We start from the raw sequence: 22098 nt of genomic DNA, 5'->3' as shown, positions 1-22098 counted from the left end.
TACATTGTACAATAAGTCAATAACGTAAAGAGGACTAATATAGAGTTACAAATGCAAAGAGTATCTTTATTACCTGAAATTGTTCACCTCATCCAGACACAAGCCTCCGTTCAGACAGGGGGTGCTGTAACATTCATCTACGTTGACCTCACAGCGATCCCCTGAGAAGCCAACGGGGCAATTACAAGTGTAGCCACCCGTCAGGTCAACACACACACCTCCGTTCAGACAGGGGTTGGAGAGGCACTCGTTTATTTCCAGCTCACAACGAGATCCTGCAGCAATATGAAAAGACAAGAAGGAAACCAGCTGCATCTTCAAAGCACCAACTTAAATATTTAGCCTTTTCTACACCATGGTCAGACCTCTTTTAATATGCACCCAGTCCTTTTATCTTACCTGTGAAGCCGCCGGCACAACTGCAGGTGAACTTGTTGACCTCGTCCACACACACACCTTCATTCAGACAGGGAGAGGAGATGCACTCGTTCACCTCCGCCTCACACAGAGAGCCTGAGTCAAACGGGGGCAAATGTTAAGTCACGAAGCAGAGATAGAGGATTAGCAGAGAAGGTGAGATACATTGACATGGTGAATAGGCGCTTTATATTCCAAAGTGTTGCAGAAAACTGATTTGCACAATTGTTATGAATGGTTCCTTACCTAAAAAGCCAGGCTTGCACTGACACTGGTAGTCTCCCATACCGTCCTTACACAGGCCTCCATTCTGGCACGGAGTAGAGTCACACTCATCGATGTCAATCTCACACTTGGCACCTGAGAGAGAAATATCAGACGCTGTATCAAACGCTCGCCACAACAAAATCACAACACAACTGTGGTTGAGATGAATGTCAACACTCCAGCGAGAGTTACATCTGGGTGTTGCCCACAGAGCAATGACAGGAAATACAACATTACAAAAACCATTAATGAGCATCTCATGAAAGTTGTTGATACATTAACACCACACCAGGTGAATCTCAGACTGGGGGTTTACCTGTGAACCCGGGCATGCAGGTGCAGACGTATCCCGCCCCGACTTCCTCGCAGGTCCCCTTATTCTGACAGGGATTCAGGAAGCACTCGTGGAAAACCTGCAGGAACAGCCAATCAGATCAATCCATCACACAGACTGTAAAACCCTCAATGAAAACAGGGCTTTAAACTCTGTTCAGTTCAGTTGATGTTCTGCTCATAAATTTCAATTTAATGTGAGTTTAGACATGATAAAGACTAACCTGACTGCTTGCTTGGTAGTCCTCACTGACCTCCACCTCTGGAGCCGCCGTTACACTCTCCTCTTTAGGAAGAAAACTGGAGCCGAAACCTGACAATGCCACCCAGAGAAAATACAGGCAATGTAAGCACAGACGAGTCGGAAAAACACAGCGAGGATCTTTCCCCTCACTACCAGACTCGCAGACGGTTGTGATCTGTCTGAACAAAAGCCTGCATTCTTATTGAAAACTGGCAGCACGTCCTAACCACTGTTCATTCCCACACTTCAGGCATGCAGTGTTATTCATTTCCATTCTGCAGCGGAGCAATAAAAGTCATATTATTTCCATTTCCCTGCTGATCCCGTGCAGTAATTCCTTTTCCAATTGGATTGAGCTGTCACAACACAGATCAGACACCACACAACTGGAGCGATGGCAGCGAGTTTTGAAGCTGTAGAAAAGCTGTCACACAGAGCGGCCGACACTGAACAGGTCCATATATTTTTGCTGACTTCACTTGGCACGTCTTGTATAAATTTAACATAAGTCATTTTACATGCCAACACAACACAATGGTGTTAAAATAGAAGTCTGCTGTGGGAAAATCTGCATACAGTACATCTGCTTTATTTAAACTGGAGCTAGGAGTGAAATGGTTATTGCGTAGTTTTAGTGTTAATTACTTTAGTTTGGTTTCGTGCCTATTTTCTGTCCAGATGTCAATCCAATCCAGAATTTGTGTCTGGACTTGAAAAAGGCTGAATTTACTTATGCCAACAAGTATTTCACATTGTATATTTGAAACTACATCACATTAAATCTACTTTGTTCCAATTTTGTAAAACAACAAACATGTAAATTCCCAAGGAGGTGAATACTTTTTATAGGTATGTATTCATCATGGAAAAATTAGGAGAAAGCCAGTAGAACTGGTGATCTGCAACTTTATTTTGACACTTTACTCAGAGTTATTACGTTTCTGTTTTTATACTTCTGAATGTTTGTTTTTTTCGTTTCAATAAAGCTGCACATTAATCATTCTGAACAAGGTAGACATTTTTCATAGCTTTCATTTCAATGAGTTAAAGACTTTCCACTGAAGCTTTTTTAGGCACTGAAGCTGCAGTCATTATATCCTGATATGATTTGTTTTTTTACTTCATCTGTCTTATGCACTACTGTCAGGATTACAAAAATAACTTTTTATTATATTTGCTCAAAGTTACAAACTGCAGCTTTAGAGAATGCTTCAATACTGTTTGCAGATCTCCCATAACCACCTTAATTCAGTGATTATCGGGACAATATTCAAAAACAATCTCGGTCCCAATCAAAGTTTATGTAAGCAGACACCTAGACAGAGCCATACCAGCTCTAAGAAGTGTGCAGTACATGTAATCTAAACATAAATGTCACTGAAAGATAACGGTTTATGAACACTGTTAAACAATTTTAATGTGACAAATGAAGCTCTAGCATAAGTTCAGTCAGGAAGACTATACTTTTACATGCTTAGTCCTGTAGTTTATTTCTCATACATCCTACCATTCACTCCTCTCACAGATGCTCCCTCGTAATTTACTTGCTGTCATTGTTTGGGGCTGTCAATTGTGATATCAGCTGTTCTTATCAGCTGGTCACATCCATCCAATAGCACAGTGACACACCTACATTGTTAGCCTATCATCTTGCTGTTGTTTCCTTTTAAATAAGATTCTTTCTCTGCCTTTAGGAAATTCATGCTGATGCTACACACGTCCCTCCATCTCCTCATCACCGCCCAGTCTTTGCAGATTCATCAGCCTCCCAAGCCTACCAGTCTCAGCAGAATCAACACCACCATCACCATCAGTGTCTGGACTCCACAGACGCTCCTCGATTACAAATCTTCCTGTAGAGCCTAAGACTGTCTGTCAAGACTTTATTATCACACATCATCTGTTATAATGAACTATCTTTTCTTCATTCACTTGTCTCTCCTGATTGCACTAGACAATGGCAACCATCAGTGTGACATTAATAGTGGTCTACGACCTCATCAGCATTTCATTGTTTTTTGTCAGAAGAAACTACATGATTTCATGCTGAAAACAATTTGAATATTAAAACACAGATCTTCTAAATTCCCCCAAACCAAAAATGGAGGATTAGTGAGTGTATTTGTGTGACTTGAAAAGGATTTTTCCTGGTTACTTACTGGAGCAGTGCTGTATGGTGTTTGCCCCGGTGATGGTGGTGGTTCCATAGAAGGGACAGGAGAGGCAGTAAGAGCGGCCATGTTCAGGCTGGTAGTAATCTCTGGGACAAGGGTAACAGGGAACCAGACCGGTACGGGAGAAATGGCCTGCCGAACAGGGGACTGCAGGAGTGGAGACCAGAGAAGATCGGAGGAGAGGAGCACCGGGAACAGAAAGAAAGAAATGGAGGAATATAATGAAGCAGAATCACCCAAAAACGTTCACAAGAAGTGGCATTCGCTGGTTGAAAAGTCCAACGTCTGGGAGCTCCAAGTCTAAACTCAGGAAGTAAACATTTTAATAGTTTCCAGATCTATTATCCAACTTTAAGGGGCAATCATATTTAATTTCCATGTCAGAATTTGAATTCTGATATAATTGCACATGATTGGACACATTCTTGCTTTCAGCTGTTGTTTTTGTTACCTAGCAGCGTTTTGAGTAATTTTAAAAAGGCTTTTCAAAGTTAAAACAGGCCCGTTGATAGGACATGAAGGGAGTGCACTCCACACTGTCAGACTGTATCACCTCCACACTCCATCTGGTCCACCGCTCCTCTGGTGACAGTCGAGGTCTCGTCGGGACAGACGAGACACTCCCTGGCGCCAAAACCGTTCTGGAAGTGACCCAGCGGACATGACTCGCAGATCTCCAGCCCATTCAGAGAGTTACTACCGGGCTTACACTGCCCTGCAAACACATGCAAACCACCACATCATGAGCAATATTCAGACACAGAAGGAACATCAAAACTACATCAGGACATGTATGATAATCAAGCACTATTTGTGACTCATTTGTAATTATTTTATTCTGCTCCTGTGGTGCCAAATGAGCAGGATAGTCACCCAACACAGTGAGATTAGATCAGTAAGAGGCATTTCTTTTGCGAATACAGTTTGTCCTTCAGTAAGGCTGAGGTCTGACTGTGTGAACACATCTTACCTTTGCACTCAGCGACGCTGCGGGAGTGCAGGTATGCCGTAGAGGTTTCTTCAGGGCAGGACTTACACTCCAGCTGACCCTCCTGGTCCTGGTAGGAGCCCAGCCAGCAGCTCTCACACTCGTTATATTCCAGAGAGAAGTATGTTCCCACCGGACATTGGACTGCAACAGAACATGCAATTTGTGATATGTGTTTTAATGGTAAACATAAAACTTTTGTAGCAGTATTAGAGTTTTGGTGGTTAGATGACCTTAGGTGGGTGTACCCTCCTACTCACCGCACATCCTGCCTTTGAGCACCGAGCCCGGCCTGCAGAACAGTGAGGGCTTCCTGCTCTCCAGAGATTTGGGATCGGCTACGATCATCTCCGAGGACACGTGGAAACTGGACAGCGGCTGCTTGGCCAGCGTTCGCTTCAGCCGATTGGTCAGTTGCTCCAGGGTCCGCAGGAGTCTCTTCTGATTGGCCACCTCAATTGAGTCGTTCCTCGACAGGGGCAGAGGGATGCTTGCTGGGAGAATGGACAAAGTTTAAAAGGACTGATAACTAACAATTGATGGTATTAAATATAAAAAATACAGATATAAAACACAGATCATAACATATAGATATATTCCCAGCACTGCAAAGGTCAATAAACACATATAATTACATCTAATATACCTGTGATGTTGAAAAAGATCTGGATCTTTTGGTCTCTGGTGGGTCCAGTGATTTTTCGGTGCCTCTTGGTGCGCTGTTGGGGTTGGGGTTGCATGCTGCTGTCTTGCTGCGGCCTGGCGAGCTGCCGGCTGCCTGTGGCGAAGCCTGACTCAAAGTAGGCGTAGTCCTGGGCGCCCTGAGGACCCCAGCTGTTGCTCCAACCCCCTGGTGCTGATAGATATTAGACAGGGAGAGGGAAGAATAATGAGATGCTTCCATTAAAATAAAGGTGGTATGTTTAGTGAGGGTGTATTTTGTGCATCCTACCAATAGAAAACCCATTCTCGTAGTCGTAGTTGTACTCTAGACAGTGACCCTGTGACATCATCTCCAACTTGCAGGTGACATCACCGCTGCTACAAATGTTGGGGAGCTGTGGAGAAGAAGAAGCAACATGTATTTTGGAGTTGATTTACAGTGGATCAGTGTGTATGTGTGTGTACTGTATATATCCTCACCACGCCTCCCAGTTTGGTGTTGAACTCCCCGGTAAATAACTTCATCAGGTCCACATCGTCACAGCGAGATACTTTAAACAGCATCTCAAAGGGTTTGAGCCCGTTGTTTGCTATTCGGTTCACTGGGAAAGACAAAAAGGAGTTTTTACACATGTATGTTTTAACGTTTAACTAGCCAAAACCAAAGCAATAACAGTCTTAAAAATATGTATGCATCAAAGAATTATGTGCACATACAGGTATTAATTTACACTGCAGTAATGAGACGTACCTAGGTGCACACATTAAGCCGTGGTGCAGTGGTTCCCAACCTTTTTCCTTAAGCGACCCCTTTTTCTATCATTGAATAACCTGACGAATCCCCACTAAGTGACATATTTTATGGATAACTTCATATCATATTCAATGTATAACAATAGCAGTACAGAACAACTGATAGACTGTAAAATAAACCCAAATAGTGAGCGCAATAACTGCAAGAAGTTTGTGTAAAACAAGCAATTTGGATACATTTTGAGCAGATTATTTCTTGTGAATATTACACAGATGAGTGTTCCTGTTATTTTTAGGAACTTTTAATACAATTATCTGTCTGTATTTTGTATATTTTTTTATTTTTAACAATCATACCTACTTAATAGGCTTCTTTTTTGACAAATTCAGTGTTTTCTCCTGCCTGACGCCTGACCATTGTTCTGTTAGCTCTTTGTTTGTATTAACTGTGTACTTTTCTGATGCAGGAAGAGGCTGCTTAGCAGAGAGGGAAGGCTTGTGTCACTGTGCCCTTATCCTGTTTATATCTTTAGTAATAACCCAAACTTTAAAAATAACAATTTAGCTTCCTTCACAGACATGAATGAAATGCTGAGATAAAGGCCAACTGTGTATTTTTATTTTTTCTTACACCCATTAAAACCAGGAAGGCCTGGCGACCCCCTGTGAAGCTTTGGTGACCCCTAGTGGAGGTCGGGACTCATAGGTTGGGAATCAGTGACAGTAGATGAGTGAATACTTAAAAGATAAGTAACAGTATACGTGTGCTGTGCTTACCTGAGCAGTCGGGTCTCTTTGGAGAGTAGGGCGGCTCCCACACGCCGTTGTAGGCGCAGGTGTAGCTGTGCACTGCATCCTGAGTGAAGCTGTAGCCGTCCTTACAATGAAGGGTACAGTTAACGCCCTCCTCTTCTTCAGAGCAGAAGAACTCTCCGTTCACTGGGACGTACGGCTGGTCACAGGACGTACCTGGGCACACAGATAGTACATAATACCTCCAGGGTTTGGTCATGTTGGAGCACAATATTTGATAACACCACCATAAACACCATAAGTCGATTCCACACTGGCCCTTTAAATACATTTTTAGAGATGTCATAATTGTACAATGCCTTTAAAAAAATAAGTATAATTATATTACATGCTACCTTCTAGTCTCAGGTTTTGATTATGTAATTTGTCTTATAATATATTTGTTTACAATAATTGTATCCTCAAGGAGATGCTTGAAATAGATCCTGACCAATGAAACAAAACTAAAAGCAAAAAAACGATATACCGCAGAGGAACATATACAGTTTAAACATAGTGAATAAACATATGAATAAGGTCAAAAAGGAAAATATTTACACTAATTACACAAAAACAGTGCATTTATACAACAATAAAACCTGTTTAAAAAGCCATGATGTTGTGTGTCAGTTTTGTACCTTGCACAGTGATGGTGAGGTTGCAGGTGCGGCTGTTTCCTGCCGCATCCGTAGCTGTGTACTGGACCAGAGTCTCTCCTACTGGGAACACAGAGCCTGGAGTATGGCTACTGGTCACTGTGAGGCGACCACCTGAGGGAGACAGAAAAGTGTTGGTTATAGAGTAGATTTAAAGGTTAGGTCGGTAATGCTGAGAAACTAGCAAGAGTACACTAGATTTTAAAAGTGATTCAACCGAAAAACCAGCCCAGTGTTCCCAACTGTTTTCCAATGAAAGTAGCCAGCAGCATTAGCTACAAAAGTCCCTAAATCTAGCAAGAAAGTCGCCAACAGTCTGTCGCTTCAGGCCTTGCTCCAATGCCACTCCCCAAAAATCATCATTACGAACATTAACATTTCATAATGAACGTAAACAACCGGTTTATTACAGTCCTGCTACAGCCACAGATACCAGATTTTTTTTTTTTGTCAGAGCATTTGCTGTCGGGATGTTAGGAGAATTTCAATAAATATAACAACAAATGTATTTGAACAACACTAACGCCAACCATACCTTTAACAAATATGTCTTATGACTGTAAAACAACATCATCATAATATTACACAAACATACTTTAAAACTTACAGTATATGATGACATTTTTTATACAAAATGTTATATTATTTATAATTGATCTTTATTGGCTAGTGACACATCAGCATTACTCTTGAAGTGTTACTTGCCAATATGATTACAGTGGTCAAACCTGTTTGACCTGTTATGTCCATCATGATGATAATGGTGATGCATAGTGAAGGGGAAAAGTCTGAAGAGGTCAAAACTCCAGCAACACTAGAACAACTATATTGTAAGACCAATGTGTTTCGGCTTGTGACCTTCATCAGGGCCATGAATCATCAGCGTCAACTGAGACTACTAACCTGTGCAGATCATATACAGTACAACAGTATGACACTTTTGTTACTAGAAATTGATGTTGTCCAGCAAAAGTGTAGGCGGGCAACTATCCAAAGTAAAAAGGTTCAAGGATAGCCCTAAAATAATCAGAAATATGCAAGACCTTGAAGAGTGCACAGCTTTTAGAAAAAAAATTTTTTTAGTCAAAACTTAAGTCATCCTGCAGAGGGCAGTCTTGACCTTACTTCATTTTCCAGGACTAAATGAGTCACTATAAGTGAAAAGTTATGTTAAACAATGATATGTTGACGGGGGAATGGTGTGTCTGGGCATCACGCGGCAGCAGAAAAACCCAGCTCTTGGGATTGGAGATGGAACATTGCTATAGTCTGGTTGGTTTAAAAAAAAAAAAAAAACTCAACGTGAGGAGAGTGATGCATGAGAGGAGTGTATGAGTGTGTGGGTGTTTGCATGTGTGAAACGCTGTGGGTCGACACACAGGCTGTGAACAAAAAAAAAAAAAAAGTGGAAAGAAAAAGAGAAGGTAGGAAAACGTGCGATTGACCTTTTGTTTCACTCCAACATCATTAAGGGTAGTGCAATAGTTCGAACAGGGCTGACACACGTCTGGCTTGCTGGAGTCTGGTGTCTCCCCTTATATATAGTCTGTATGTGTGTTATACGTGTGTTTATGTGTGTGTCTACCGAGTCACTACTATATATAGCGCTGGCATCAGGGTGTGGGCCTGGAAAAACAAAACACTGACGTCGAAGCAGCGCTGGGCTGACGTCGTGCGGCCCGAAGCAGCCGCAGCAGCCTGTTATTACAGTGTGTGTGTGTATGTGTGTGTGAGACAAGTGTGTGTTTGATGGGGGTGCACCTCTGCAGACAGGTAGGGAGTGAAGTTTGAGCCCTGTGTTTGTGTATGCATCTACACACACACAAACATATATGAGCTGTGTTAGTGTTATTCATGTGTGTGTGTGTGTGTGTATGGAGCCAGAGCCAGTGAGTTATATGGGCCTGGCTGTGGGCTCGATCCCTGGAGGAGTCTGGTTTGCTGTCTGTCACCACCACGACTGTTTTGGTACAGCTAGAGCGCCAGGAGAAAGTCAGCCAGAGCTACGACATATAGTCTATTTGGCAGAGTGGCCTTGATTCACTTCTTTATAGCGGGTTGGTCTGAACTGCTGAGGTAGTGAGTGCAGCAGGGTGACCTGGGCTGAAAAGAGAGACTAAAGGGTCACAACAGCCAGTATGGACCTTCTTGTGACCTCTTGAACTGCCCTTGAACAAGAAAACTAGATAACTATGTGCTTCCAGATTTTTTTTTTTGACATAGAGCTGCAATAAAAGAATTACTAAGAGGACATCATGTTAATTTACTAACACGTGAACTGGTTCAAACCTTAGATAGATTCAGTAGGCAAATATGTCAGCAGTCAAACACTGGATAACCGTGACAATTTTAATGACTGCTATTCTATAAAGATCTCCCTGCACATGTTTGATTTGCACTCATACGATCGTGTCGACTAATCAATTAGTTGATTTAATTTGACAGATCTGTAAAATTGAGTTTCTCCACAAAGAATCACACAAAAGCACCACTTTAAATCTTGTTTTTACCAGAGATGTTCTCATAAATTTCTTGGAAATAAGTCATTCAGCATGAAAAAAGCCTAAAAAAACGACTAATTCACTAAAGAAAACGACCGATTAGTCGACTAATTGACTAGCGCAGCCCTAATTGGTACTATCTGAGTCAGGTATAAGTGGTTTACATTTACAGGGAAATGTGCAGAAGGGGAAAGTAACTAATCACCATACACAGTAAATATTACTTTAAGTGTTGAGGTACTTTACTTGTGTATTTTGATTTATTTCACTATTTATCAGAAAAAATTAGTATACCTTTTACTCCACTACATTTATCTGACTGCTGTAGTTACTTTAGAGGTGCTAAATGCCAGATTCTGTTGACTCCGCACAGCTCTCAACATGGCGCCGGCTGAGCAGGTGGCTCGTAGCTAATGGTGCTAATAACAATAAACAGTGTTATAACCTGAGGGGGGACAGGACGATGGGTGCTATGCTTCCGCAACGGCTGACGGTTGAGACGGCGTTATCAGCTGTAACCGCCGGCGGCCGTGAGCTGTCCAGGGGGGCACGCTCACATGCACGAACATACACTAAAAGCCGCGATGTCAACAAAGCACCGAGAAGCTCGGATTACAACACACACAGAGGGAGAGCGACTTCATTCTCTGCTCAGGTAGACATTACTCCTGTATATCTTTACATAGCAAATAGTTGTTTGCTGCTATATTAATGCTCTGGTTATTGTCCTAACTTCTGTATTTTCATAGAGGTGACTTTGAATGCAGGACTTTTTGTTTTAACACAATGCAGAATTACTAAAGTAGAATATGAATACTTCTGTCCAAAACCTCCACTGGTTGTGAACAGGGAACTAAATGAATATTTTGCCTGTGGGTGTCATACTGGAGTGTCAACTTTGTTAAGAAGATGATTAATACCCAGATCTATTGTGTATTGCAGTCAAACTGATTAAGAGAAACAAATTTGACAAGTAATTAAAAAAAGTTTAACTCCCGTGTGAGTCAATTGCTGCATGTGCTCACTTAATTATACAAATTACTGTGTGAAAAACGGATGGAAAGAGTGCAAACTCTAACAAAAGAGGAAAAACACCTGCTTCTCTCTGCTGCCTCCGTCTGTTTTTAACATTAATGACGTTAACAGACGCTGTAACAACTTCATCTGTCCACAAGTCCTATTCTCTCTCTATCGCACTTTTAAACACAGACACACAAATGAGGCATTCATGCACACAATTACAATCCATTCTCTCACCATTGGCACATATGTCCAGTGTCTCTCAACATTAATCACACACACACATATGAAGCCCACTCCTGATCCCCTTTTTCCAGTAACCCAACGGAAAAGATCCTGTTTAACCATCATCAGTGGAGGAAGAGGGTGGAGCCGAGTGGAACAGAGGAGCAAAAGAATAAACCATCTCCGGAGCTGCCGTCTGAGAACCAGACATACCTGAGTTGTCGGAAAACTGCGGCACCTCCCAAACGGCCGCCGTCTCCGTGTCTGTGGCCTGGACCGTGGGCGGCGACCTGCACCTGTCAATCACTGGGGGCTCCGTATCTAGAGGGGGATATAAGGTTGTGTGATGACCAGATGGAGAACACACAATAAAAACAGTACATTTGTGAACATAAAACGTATCGATATCAGTCATTTAACAATTCACAAACACACATTTTCGATGCAGCAGTATGGAGTGTCAGAGGGCAGTCGTTAAACACATGTCTCTAATAAAAAACCACAACGTTCCACCACCATACTAACATATGGAAATGTTCACGGCTACCATGCTTGAGGTTTTTCCCCCTGACTGCTGTGATTATCGAGCGGTTGACACGGGACACCCCTGTTTTTTTTTTTGGCACCTGCTGGGATCGGAAGGACTCCCTCACTGGTGAGCATGTCAATTAAAATCACAGTTTTACACGGAATAACAGAAATAAGCTGCAGCACAGAGGCAGGCGGATGGAGAGGCCACTGGTTTGAAACCTCACAGAGGTATTCTACTCAGTATTTCACATCGCTGTCACCTTCGGCTGATGATTACTCTAATCCTCTGAAATGCATGCATGAAGCCAATGACTTTTAAAGACTGAACACTTGTTGCCTATTGTCATCGATTTGTGATATGTAAAAACTGTGATGCTTGTGGAATTGTGTCTTTTTTAACCTGTTTTGATGTGGACCACCAGGTAGATATTGTTGTTAAACGAATTTACACACGTGATGAACAAACGTCACGAAAATGCGAAATACACGCCAGGGAATATTATATGTCTAGGGCTTTTATTGTGAAAGGTAAGAACGGAAGGAGTGGATCTGGTCTGTGCTGCCTTTGTCAAGGTTGAAAATTGTAACGCCTCATTTCCACATAGCTCTGTGTACGCAAATCAACCGTAAGTTCATTAATTCCTAGGAGAACTTACGTGATCTCCGATGTGTTTGCGAAACTCCTCCTTCTGTTTTTTTTTCCGGTCTGTAATTTGCCTAGAGTACTTCGAAGAAATTGAACTTTTGGGGCAGATTACTGTGTGCCACAGGAAGTCAGCATAACATGCGATGGTATTTCCATCCGTAAAAGATGCATTTCCTTGCGTTGAACACTAGGGGTCGTAATCTGTATACTATACGGATTTACGGACACAAAACTGTGTGGAAACGTTATAAAGTTTGCCGTCTTGGTTTTGACTATTGAGCCTCAATGTTGTTGTTTCCTAAATATAGGCGCAACTCAACCCGTTTCGCACAACGTGATTGGTTGAGGCCTTTAGTCGCAGTGCGAAAGCTCAGAAAAAATCGCCTTTTTGCCACGTATTATTCGTGTTCTGTGTGAAAGTGTTAATGACAATCAGCAGTTTGAAAAAAATAAATTGAGGTGTTAATTAATCATACAAAAAAGAAAACACCCCAGGGTGTAAAGGCCTTCAGAGTAGTACAAGATCAACAATCTACATGCGGCTTGTATTTAGACGCTTAATGTAGAATTTGTCAGCACTGCCATGGACAAATAAATGTTACATCAGTCATCTGAAACATATTGTATACAAAGCAGCTCAGCTGTTTGTACTTGAGCCAGCAGAAGACAAAACAATAGAAAGAAAGCCAGAGAGCAGACGTCACTGTTATTAGGGAGACGCCTCGCCTCAGTCAGACGAGATGTCTTGACGTCTTTTTTTGTGAGTTTAGCGTCTTTCAAGTTATTCTGATGGTATAAATTGTTGCCATAGGCCACATGCAGCATACATTGTCTGCACTGATGCAGTCTCCGGAGGGATGAACTCACCGATGACAGTGACTGTGAAGGAGCAGTTGGCCTGGTTCCCCGAGCGATCGGTCCCAATGTAGGTGATGGTTTCCTTTCCAATGGGCAACAGCTGGGGTGGAGTGTACACTGGCTTCACCTGCACCACCACCTGGAGGAGGGAGAGACGGTACAAATATATAAAGAACTGACTCACATATAGTGCGGCATGTCACATGGCATGTATGTTAGATAGATCATCTCGGCTTGTGATCTATTAAAATGAAGTAGTATGTGTTTATGATCCCTCGTCACGCCCTATGATCTTTGTTTGGACACAAATGTGAGTTTTCCTTCATATATTGTTTAATTTGAAGGATTTTTAAGGACACAAAGCAGTAAAGTATCTAGTATTTCAAAAGAAAAAATGCAGAAATTATAGGAAAATAAACATAACTTTGTTCAACACAAATGTTTTTGTCCTCCCCCCACCACTTTAATTATCGCATGACCCATCAGATTTATCCTTTGGGATGCCACTAACCGCAACTTGGGATCCACTGACCTAAATCCTTGAGACACTTTGGTGACCGAAAAGTTTTAACTGGCTAAAATGAAATCAACCAAGTATCCAACCTCTTCTTTAGAGTTGTCGGTGGCAGTTGGGATGTTCCAGCTAACGTTGGCGGTGCCGCGCCGCTCATCCGTCTCTGCAACAATGTTCACGGGGCACTGGATCCCTGGTGGTTCAGCATCTGAAGAGACACGGAGAGAATGACAGCTACGTTTTAGAGGAAGGGGAGAATCGGACGAGGGACTGGACACGGCAAATGCTTTATCTGATTCCAGCTAATTAAATTACATACAGTAACACCCCATCACATCCTGTATACACTGACCTCAGCCTGCTCCTTGTTATCTCTGAGGAAGTAGACGTGTGATGTCATCTGACCTCTTTAATCACAAGATGTCACACACTCATTATTGGTCTTTACTGAATCAAAGAGAGAGTGCACCGCTGTCGTTGTTCCAACTAGACCAAACCCCGCTGACGTTACATTCATACTGTATGTGGTTCTAACTGTCCCTTAACTCTCGTCATCCGTTAGCTCAACATCAGGACACAACGGTAAAGAGCAGAGGTTAATAGAGACGTGTGACACATGCTTTATGTCATTGTTTAAACAGTTGGGCTCATGGAAAAGGAAGCTCCATCTTGGATACATTACATCTTCTCATCTTTAGTAATCAGTGAAACAGAATATTCAAACTTGTCATTGGTAAATCCAACGACAAGACGCCTCTGGAGCTTAACCGCATCAGTCCCAGCAAAGTGCCATTAAGTTGCTGTTTATGATGCTTGTACTTAAATGTAATCACTATAATCAACATATTAAAAGCTCTCTTGCTAATGAGCAAAATGAGGATGCTTGGCTGTAACTGTGTGTTTTAATGGAAATGTGAGCAACAAGTATGCTTCAAAATTTGATCCCACTCTTATGGTACATGTCCACAGGATCCGTCTTTTCCACGCTTCCCATTCATTGTCTATGTAAGGAGCCGTGCAATGCATTCTGGTAGCGTGGCGGCATGGTTCGGGAGACGGGGCGTCACGTCGGCCGCTCCTCATTTGCATAAAGTTGAGGTCTAGGCTACTCAGGGGCGTCCGGATTCAGCAACTGCATGGCTTATTTCTCGCATAAAATGTTTTCAGAAACACATTTTGATGAATCATTTTTGTAATATAAGAGAAAAAAAGTTTCCAAACTCTATAAGTGTTGACCCTTGACCCCTAAGAAGTCAGGAAGGTTACTGACATGGTTTGACTGAGTAAAACTTACTTTGAGTACATGTTTGGTGTGTTTTAGCCTGTATTATTGATCTGTTTATGAGGCTGTTGTAATCCCATACTGTAGTTGCTGTCAGTTTTACCCAAACACCACAGATTTCAATCATTAGTTGGATTACTGTTCTGCTTTTGGAGCAGAATTTTCTAGGCGAACCTAAATTCTACATATAATCCATCATACATCTTGAATGCAATTATTCACATCAAACATCCCTGAATATGCTTAATTATTATTTATTGGTTTGTATATTTTATCATTTTTTTATTTAAACATTTTTAATCCTAATTATCATTTTTATTTTATATATTTTTTTATTTATTTTCTTTTTAATTTTTCTATTTTATTTCATTACTATTATTACCATTTTTTCTCTTCCATTTGTTTTTGAATAATTTGTTTTTCAATTTACAGTTTCTATCTGTTATTATATGTACAAATTATTTTATTTATTATGGTTTAGGTTGTTGTAGTCACTTTTCTTAAGGAAACAATAAAAAGCATGATTCAAACATCCCTGATAATTCATTTTGAAAGGCAGATAACTGAAAAAAGTAACACGTTTTTGACCTGGGACTGAAGCGTTGAAATGAAAACAAACCTCATGCCAAATGTTGATCTATTTACAACTGAACTTACTGCCAGATAGAGTAAACAGCAACGGGACAGCTGTAGCATTGAGATTTGAGAAACATGTCCACCTATTTGTCTAGTGGCAACCCACCAGCCACCATGACCCTTGGATGAAATCTTCCTTTTTCTCATGCAGCATGTTGTAATAATAATGTGAAGCCAGCACAGTTCAGTTCAACTCAGTTCAAGCCTGCAGTAAATGAGTAAAGCCTCCAAGAGCTGATTCTCCCATCGATCGACAGCAGTCGTGCCTGTTGCGTTATGTAAGTGAGTTGCTCATCTGGACCTGATGACCCATCGACTTAGGCATCCATCTCTGCTAAACACTAACACACTCGGCTCCAATCGGCTCCATTCATCTCCATAACAAGGGAGGAATATTTCACTTTGGGTGTCATCAACATGAAGCGAGAGGCGAAAGAAGCCAGAAGCTACAAAGAGCACTTTCAACTCTGTAATAACTATTTCTTTCTTGATCTCCTCAAAGTGTATTGCAGCAGCACTCCATCTTTCTTCTATCTCATCTATATTTCCTTTTTAATATCTCCCTTTCGCTCCACTTCCTTCAGCCCATTTGTGCCTAAGGGGATCAGAAAAACTCATCTTCTCTCCACCACCCCATTATACAACACCTACAGATGACTCATCCTCCCCTATCACCTCCCTATACGCCCTGCCTCTCCATTCGTTTTCATCTTTATGGCACCTCTTCCTCGCCTTAACGACAGCAGGTCCTTCATTAGGAAACTTTCACCGTGAGGAAATGAGAGGACATCGGAGGGGAGGCAGGCCGAGCTGCTCTGCACCACCTGTTTCACCTGCAAGGCATCTGGAGGGCTGCAGTCTATTATAATGATCTCCAGCCCAGTCGGAGCGGAGGGGAGAGACATGAGAGCTCGGACATGGTATGGTTTGAGTTAGTGACCCGAGGCCTGCTTCAAAACTGGGTTAGCGCCATTCTCACCATTCACAAAGTGGAGAATGGAGAATGGAAAAATATCTCCCTCCAAGTTTCCTGCTGTTTTCTTTTTATATCTTCCTCTTTCTCCACGTAGTCTGTGTCTTTTGTTTTCGCTCTTTTAACAACCCCTCTCTTTCTGCCTTGCAAATAAGTGTCATTCATTCTAACCTTGTAAAATGAACTGTATTAGTATTAATATCAGTATTAGTATCAATTAGTATCAGTTAACTATAATGAACTCACAAACCACCAAAGGAAAGAAACCTGGCTGGCAGGTAGAGCCAAATAAGGCCATAACTACTAGGGATGCAAAACCGAACTGTGGGCTTGCTGAACCGTTGCACCACTATTAAAAACAGGCCTGCTAATTATTTGATGAGTTGCCAGAGACATAGAAGAGGCAATTATCTGAACATAGGCCTACTTAACCATTAAGTAGCCTGCCTTATTTCATGTATAATATCTGTGTTTTGGCTTCATAAATAATTTATCTGACCTCCATCTACCCAAGTCTTGACCTTTGACCTCAACATATTTCACATCCTTGTTGTGACCCTAAAACCAATTTACAGCACTTATACATACACACACACACAGTACGTTACCTGTACAGACGGCTTTATGGACATTAGCGGTCCAGTTCCCAGAGCTCATGCACACAGCCTTCCTGTTCCCCTGGAGACTGTAACCTTGACGACAGGTGAGCAGGCAAGCGGAGCCCGGCAACACCGCCCTCCTCCCGCAGGCAGGGGGCGACAGCACGATGTTCTTCAGGGTCACGATGGGGGGACAACGCACCTCTGGGGAGAAGGAGTGGGAGAAACCAAGAGATGAATCGGATATCTGATGTAGTTTGTTTTGTTCCTGGTAAAAATATCTGTACATTTGACATCTCATGACTCTTTTTGTTTATTGTTCACTATCAAAAGTAGTTGAAGTTTTCAGAGCTGCATCGAGCTGAACAGAACATGCAAATAAACCTCTTCCAGGATCATGAGCGTGTTTCCTGTGTTTTTACCCGAATGTGATAAAATCTTGCTTTCAGCTGGCTCCACTATAAATGCCAACAATAAAGCTATTCTCAGAGGCTGTCTATCAGAAACTGGCACAAAAGCAACAAACATTTGGTCGGAAATCAACCTAAGAAAGCACAAACCACAGGACTCTACATACACTGGAGGCTTTTTATGCATGTTTGGGATGCAGGCCAGTGTGGCTTTCACTTGATGATGGATAAATCTCATTCTCTAACTCCTGTTTCACTGGCTTTAGCTGCAGGAGCTATAAAAGGGAAAACTCCCTGAGAGGGAGATTCAACATGGGAGATTTCAATCAGAGGAGAAATTATCTCTGCATCCTCTCAAGGCCACTGAGGCGATCGTGTTTCACCACAGTGCAAACAAACACTAAAACAAACCACTCAGCTGCAACGGCAGCCCGCAGAGCCCTCGTAGCTGTGTTAAAGAGGTAACGACAGTCTGCGACGGCCAAACAAACAAGCTGTAACTCAGTCTGAGCAGAAAGAGATGGTAGTTATCGATAAACGGAGAGAGTTTCCCGGAAGCAGACGGGTTTTTAAATAGAGCAGCTAACTGGTTGGTTGGAAGTGAGTCAGTGCGGGCCGGAGCAGTGGGGCCGGAGGTTTGTGGCTAAACACTCTCACACTGTCCCTTTTTTGTGTGTTGGTGTGCCTGACCCGGGTGCTCTCTGTGGCGGGCATGAGTGTGTGCGACTATTTTAACTTAACTATCAGTTCTGAAGTGTGTGGGTAATCTTGTGTGCGTGTGTGTATACGCGGTGACTGTAGGTTTTGCTATGTGAAAGCAGATGTATCTTTCTCCGGATGATGTCGTGTGGCACTGTGCAAATACACACCATGTGTTTAACCACTGTGCCTGTGTGAGTGTGTGTTCTCATGTGTGTTTACATGTGTGTGTGTGTAAAACCACATGTTTTTACATAGAAATACCCATGATAAATGATCTATCTGTTTTTTCAGGTGGACAGGAATCACTAAGTGAAAGCTAAACAGATAATATGAGCTTACAGTTAAATACAGTCGGCTAGAGAGTGAACACAGGGCTGCATGATTTATCATAGATAATAATGCAAATTGATTAACCAAATAAAATAAATCTAATTTAACTCTACAGATGAAGGAACCGCAAGACTTTGGATGAAGATATGACAAATGAAAACAAATAAACTAGTGGTTGAGATAGATGAACCCCCTCGGAGAGGACATAAGCAAAGTGAATTAAACTGGGACTGAACTGTGACCCAGTGTCTCCTAGAAGATTCAGGATGTTTGTACAGTACATATATATTTAAAAAAACCTGGTATAACTTTGCCATTAGAGAATTTATAACAACAAACAATAAACTGTGATTGCAAAATGATTGATAGCACAAAACAGATTATGTCTCACTCTTTACTATACAAACAAATAAGACAGCTATGCCTCAACGAAGATGCAATTTTGCTTTGTTTCCTCTTCAGCTTTCTAAGGCCCTGTTGAGACCTGGCACTAACATGCGTCCTGAATGATCGGATCACAAGTCGACTGAAAGATCGGATCTCAATGCGTCCTCAATGCATCATGAGTGCGTTCCCACCTGTACTATCCGATCACTGAGGATGTATGATAATACCAGGTCTGAACAGGGCCTAAGTGCAGTCATCATAACAGGCTGCAGTGCAGAGGTGGGGGACTCGAGTCACATGACAAATGAGACATTTGCTTGACTAACATTGATAAAAAGACTGGACTTTGACTTGATATTTATGACAGATGACTCGAAAAGGACTTGACTTATTATTTATTAAATATTTGCATTTTGCTAGATATTGACAAGTTACGTTTTGTTTTTGAAACATGATTGGGTGATTTCTAGCGCAATGTGCGCAAACCTGGCAACCTACGAGGAGGCGGCAGACCAGCAGAGGCCAACGCACGAGCCAGCTATCATGGATGGGGCTAGTCCAAAAATAATGTAGAATTGTGAGGGTACACAATTCAATGAATATGAATTGAATGCATGTGATATGAACAAATATATATATAATATATATATAATAAATATATAATATATATAAATATTTATGCCACACTCTTAATGTTTTTGAAATAAATGTATATTAGAAAATCATTCATTTTATATTTGGGGCGGTCATCATTTACTTCTAGACGGGTTAAATTGGGGTAGATCATCAGATTTTCATATGACTCAACTTGACTTGCTTGATCCTCGACACAGTGACTTGGGACTTGCTTGAGACTTGAAGGTTAAGACTTGAGACTTGCACATGTGTGACTTACTCCCACCTCTGCTGCAGTGCCTTCTTAATGTTTTCTTTTATTCTTGCAATGAATCATGGGGCCTCCTGTGTTTCAAATGCAGCTAAAGCTTTCTGAGTGTCGTTTACGTTGGCAGATGGTGGAGAGAGTGAAAGCACCTCATGACAACATGAACCAGATGTAACACACAGGTTGTGATATATAGAGGTTTAGAGGTGATGAAGGCTTACCCACACACCGAGGTTGGGGTCCACTCCACTGGGAGTTGGCCTGGCAGGTGAGTTTGGCATCTCCCTCCAGCCGGTGGCCTCGCTCGCAGCCCGCCTGACACTCTGCCCTGCGGGAGGAGGCGACGCCATCGCTGCACCTCAGGAAGCCGTGCTGCGGCCGAGAGAGGGTCGGGCAGGAGCGGACTGCGGGTTGAAGAGAAGAAACGTGAGAATCCCAATCCCGCAAAACAGATAAACAAATGTGTATATTGCTTTATTTCACTGGATCCATGTCATTTTCTTTTAACCTCCTTTTGTTTATTAGTCTTTTGAAAACAAGAGAAAGAAAACCTCTTTCTTTAAAAAATTAAAAGCTTAGAAAAACAGGGAGTTTTAAAGTGACAGGGGAGACTAACTGATCCAAAAGCAGCAGACAGGGATGAAAAACATTTTCAAATAACATTTACGGTTTATTTTGGCCAATTTAGAGGCCTAAAAAATGTCACAATCAAAAAAATCTTTTGACAATGAAATCGGCAATATCCCCATCTATGTGCTTCGTCAAGATGACTAAAACAAATATAATCTAGTTCTGTATATTTTCATGCTAAATGTGAGGTGTAGCTTATAAACACAGGTTCAGTATATAAATCACAGGAGGAGGAGAAAGCAATAAATCAACAGCAGGAAAGTACAGCACTATTATCATCATCGTCTACAACTTGGGACCTATCATTTAACCCCGAAACGTGAAAGTCCCTATGAAATAAAAGTGAAAAATCCTCTGCCTGTTGTGAGTTATGCTGAGGTCTAGAGAAGGGTGTGTAGCGTGTTATTTCTCATCACCACCCATAGACAGACAGGCGGGTTCAGAGGAGACCCCCTCCCTCAGGGCTTAACTAGCTGGGAGGTCCCACAGTATGTGGCGAAGACTAGACTTAGTGTAACACATACAAGCAGACATATGCACACACACTCAGAAAATATATATACCCAAAGCCACTTCTATAAATCTCCAACACACACCCTTGAATATTCAGTGTCTTGGTATTTCTGTGAGTCACACTGTTGCCGTCTTTCTTTTACAACTGGCATTTTCCTCATTAATCTCTTGACCTCTCAAACTCCCTCTTCCTTTCTTTCCTTTCTTGAACTCGCACACACTCTTGCTTCCTTCTGTCTTTCCTATCCTTACATCCTTTCAGTCTCTCTCTCTCTCTCCAACTGAATCCTCCCTACCTTTCTTCCTCTCAACATCTGGCCTGGCAGAGAGCAGTAGTCTCCCAGTAAATGTTGATTCCTTGTTCAGTCTAAACACATATGATCTCAATACACGGCTTTACACGCCGCCACACACAGACTCCCTCTCACTCTAGCCTGTAGGAGACTCGCAACGAGTCAGTACAGCAGATCAACTCATATCCTTCGTCTCGATATGTCGATTTAATGCTATATATACAGTATGTTTATGAAGGTTCGCAGACATCAGAAGGAAGGCGGCGGGCTCTGTGGGCTTTGATGAACGTCCTGTAGCTTAATGAGGAATCATATGAGACGTATGTGTGTGTGGAGGAACCTGCTGGGATCAATCAGAAAAGCTCATGTTTGTGTGTAATCACTGTATAGTCAGGAGCATTATATTGTAAGATACTGTACTGTGTTAAGACAATACAGAAGTCTGCAATATTGTAAAAGCAGATGCAATATGTCACTTGAGTAATTTATACATTTTGGAGATATTTGGCTATAACTGGAGCTGGGACACAGGATAGCATTCTGTTACCTTGCATTTAGACGGCAAGCAATAAACCAGAATGAGATGTTTTCACAGCAACATAAAAAAGATAATAGAGAGGGAATTATGACCCGTTTAACTTCCTAACAAAAAACAGTATGCAAACAGTAATAAAGGAGTGTATGTTGAAGTACATGGGATTTATTGTTTTACTTTTGTTTTTTACCGTGGTATCAAAGTGGTATCGAGAATCGTGGAATTTCACTGGTATCGACTACTAAATTACTGGTATTGTGACATCACCAGTGTAGGCCTATGGGAACTGAAAAAATGCTTAAAAAGGTATTATTGTGACATCAAAAGGTGCGGTGAAATATTT

At 41.8% G+C, this 22098-nt stretch overlaps 1 protein-coding gene across 6 annotated transcripts in view; it reads right to left on the bottom strand.

The window, feature by feature from the left end:
- Nucleotides 1-22098, bottom strand: part of svep1 (sushi, von Willebrand factor type A, EGF and pentraxin domain containing 1) — a 108228-nt gene that overhangs the window by 26620 nt on the left and 59510 nt on the right. For 5 of the 6 annotated variants that reach the window (XM_074623916.1, XM_074623919.1, XM_074623915.1 and 2 more), the window contains 19 exons: nucleotides 20006-20188; nucleotides 17082-17276; nucleotides 13672-13790; nucleotides 13078-13207; nucleotides 11247-11354; nucleotides 7270-7401; nucleotides 6617-6808; nucleotides 5567-5688; nucleotides 5376-5481; nucleotides 5070-5279; nucleotides 4684-4917; nucleotides 4406-4567; nucleotides 3989-4150; nucleotides 3421-3582; nucleotides 1242-1330; nucleotides 1001-1097; nucleotides 664-777; nucleotides 400-513; nucleotides 74-275 (listed from right to left, as the gene is read on the bottom strand). In XM_074623916.1, coding sequence (XP_074480017.1) covers nucleotides 74-275; nucleotides 400-513; nucleotides 664-777; nucleotides 1001-1097; nucleotides 1242-1330; nucleotides 3421-3582; nucleotides 3989-4150; nucleotides 4406-4567; nucleotides 4684-4917; nucleotides 5070-5279; nucleotides 5376-5481; nucleotides 5567-5688; nucleotides 6617-6808; nucleotides 7270-7401; nucleotides 11247-11354; nucleotides 13078-13207; nucleotides 13672-13790; nucleotides 17082-17276; nucleotides 20006-20188 — 2833 coding nt within the window. The remainder of the gene's footprint in view (nucleotides 1-73; nucleotides 276-399; nucleotides 514-663; nucleotides 778-1000; nucleotides 1098-1241; nucleotides 1331-3420; nucleotides 3583-3988; nucleotides 4151-4405; nucleotides 4568-4683; nucleotides 4918-5069; nucleotides 5280-5375; nucleotides 5482-5566; nucleotides 5689-6616; nucleotides 6809-7269; nucleotides 7402-11246; nucleotides 11355-13077; nucleotides 13208-13671; nucleotides 13791-17081; nucleotides 17277-20005; nucleotides 20189-22098) is intronic. The other variant, XM_074623921.1, reaches the window with a different exon arrangement.

The sequence above is a fragment of the Sebastes fasciatus genome, chromosome 22, assembly GCF_043250625.1.
Source record: "Sebastes fasciatus isolate fSebFas1 chromosome 22, fSebFas1.pri, whole genome shotgun sequence".
NCBI lineage: Eukaryota > Metazoa > Chordata > Actinopteri > Perciformes > Sebastidae > Sebastes > Sebastes fasciatus.
Note: the sequence above shows the minus strand (reverse complement) of the source record. Positions and strands in the feature narration are given on the sequence as shown.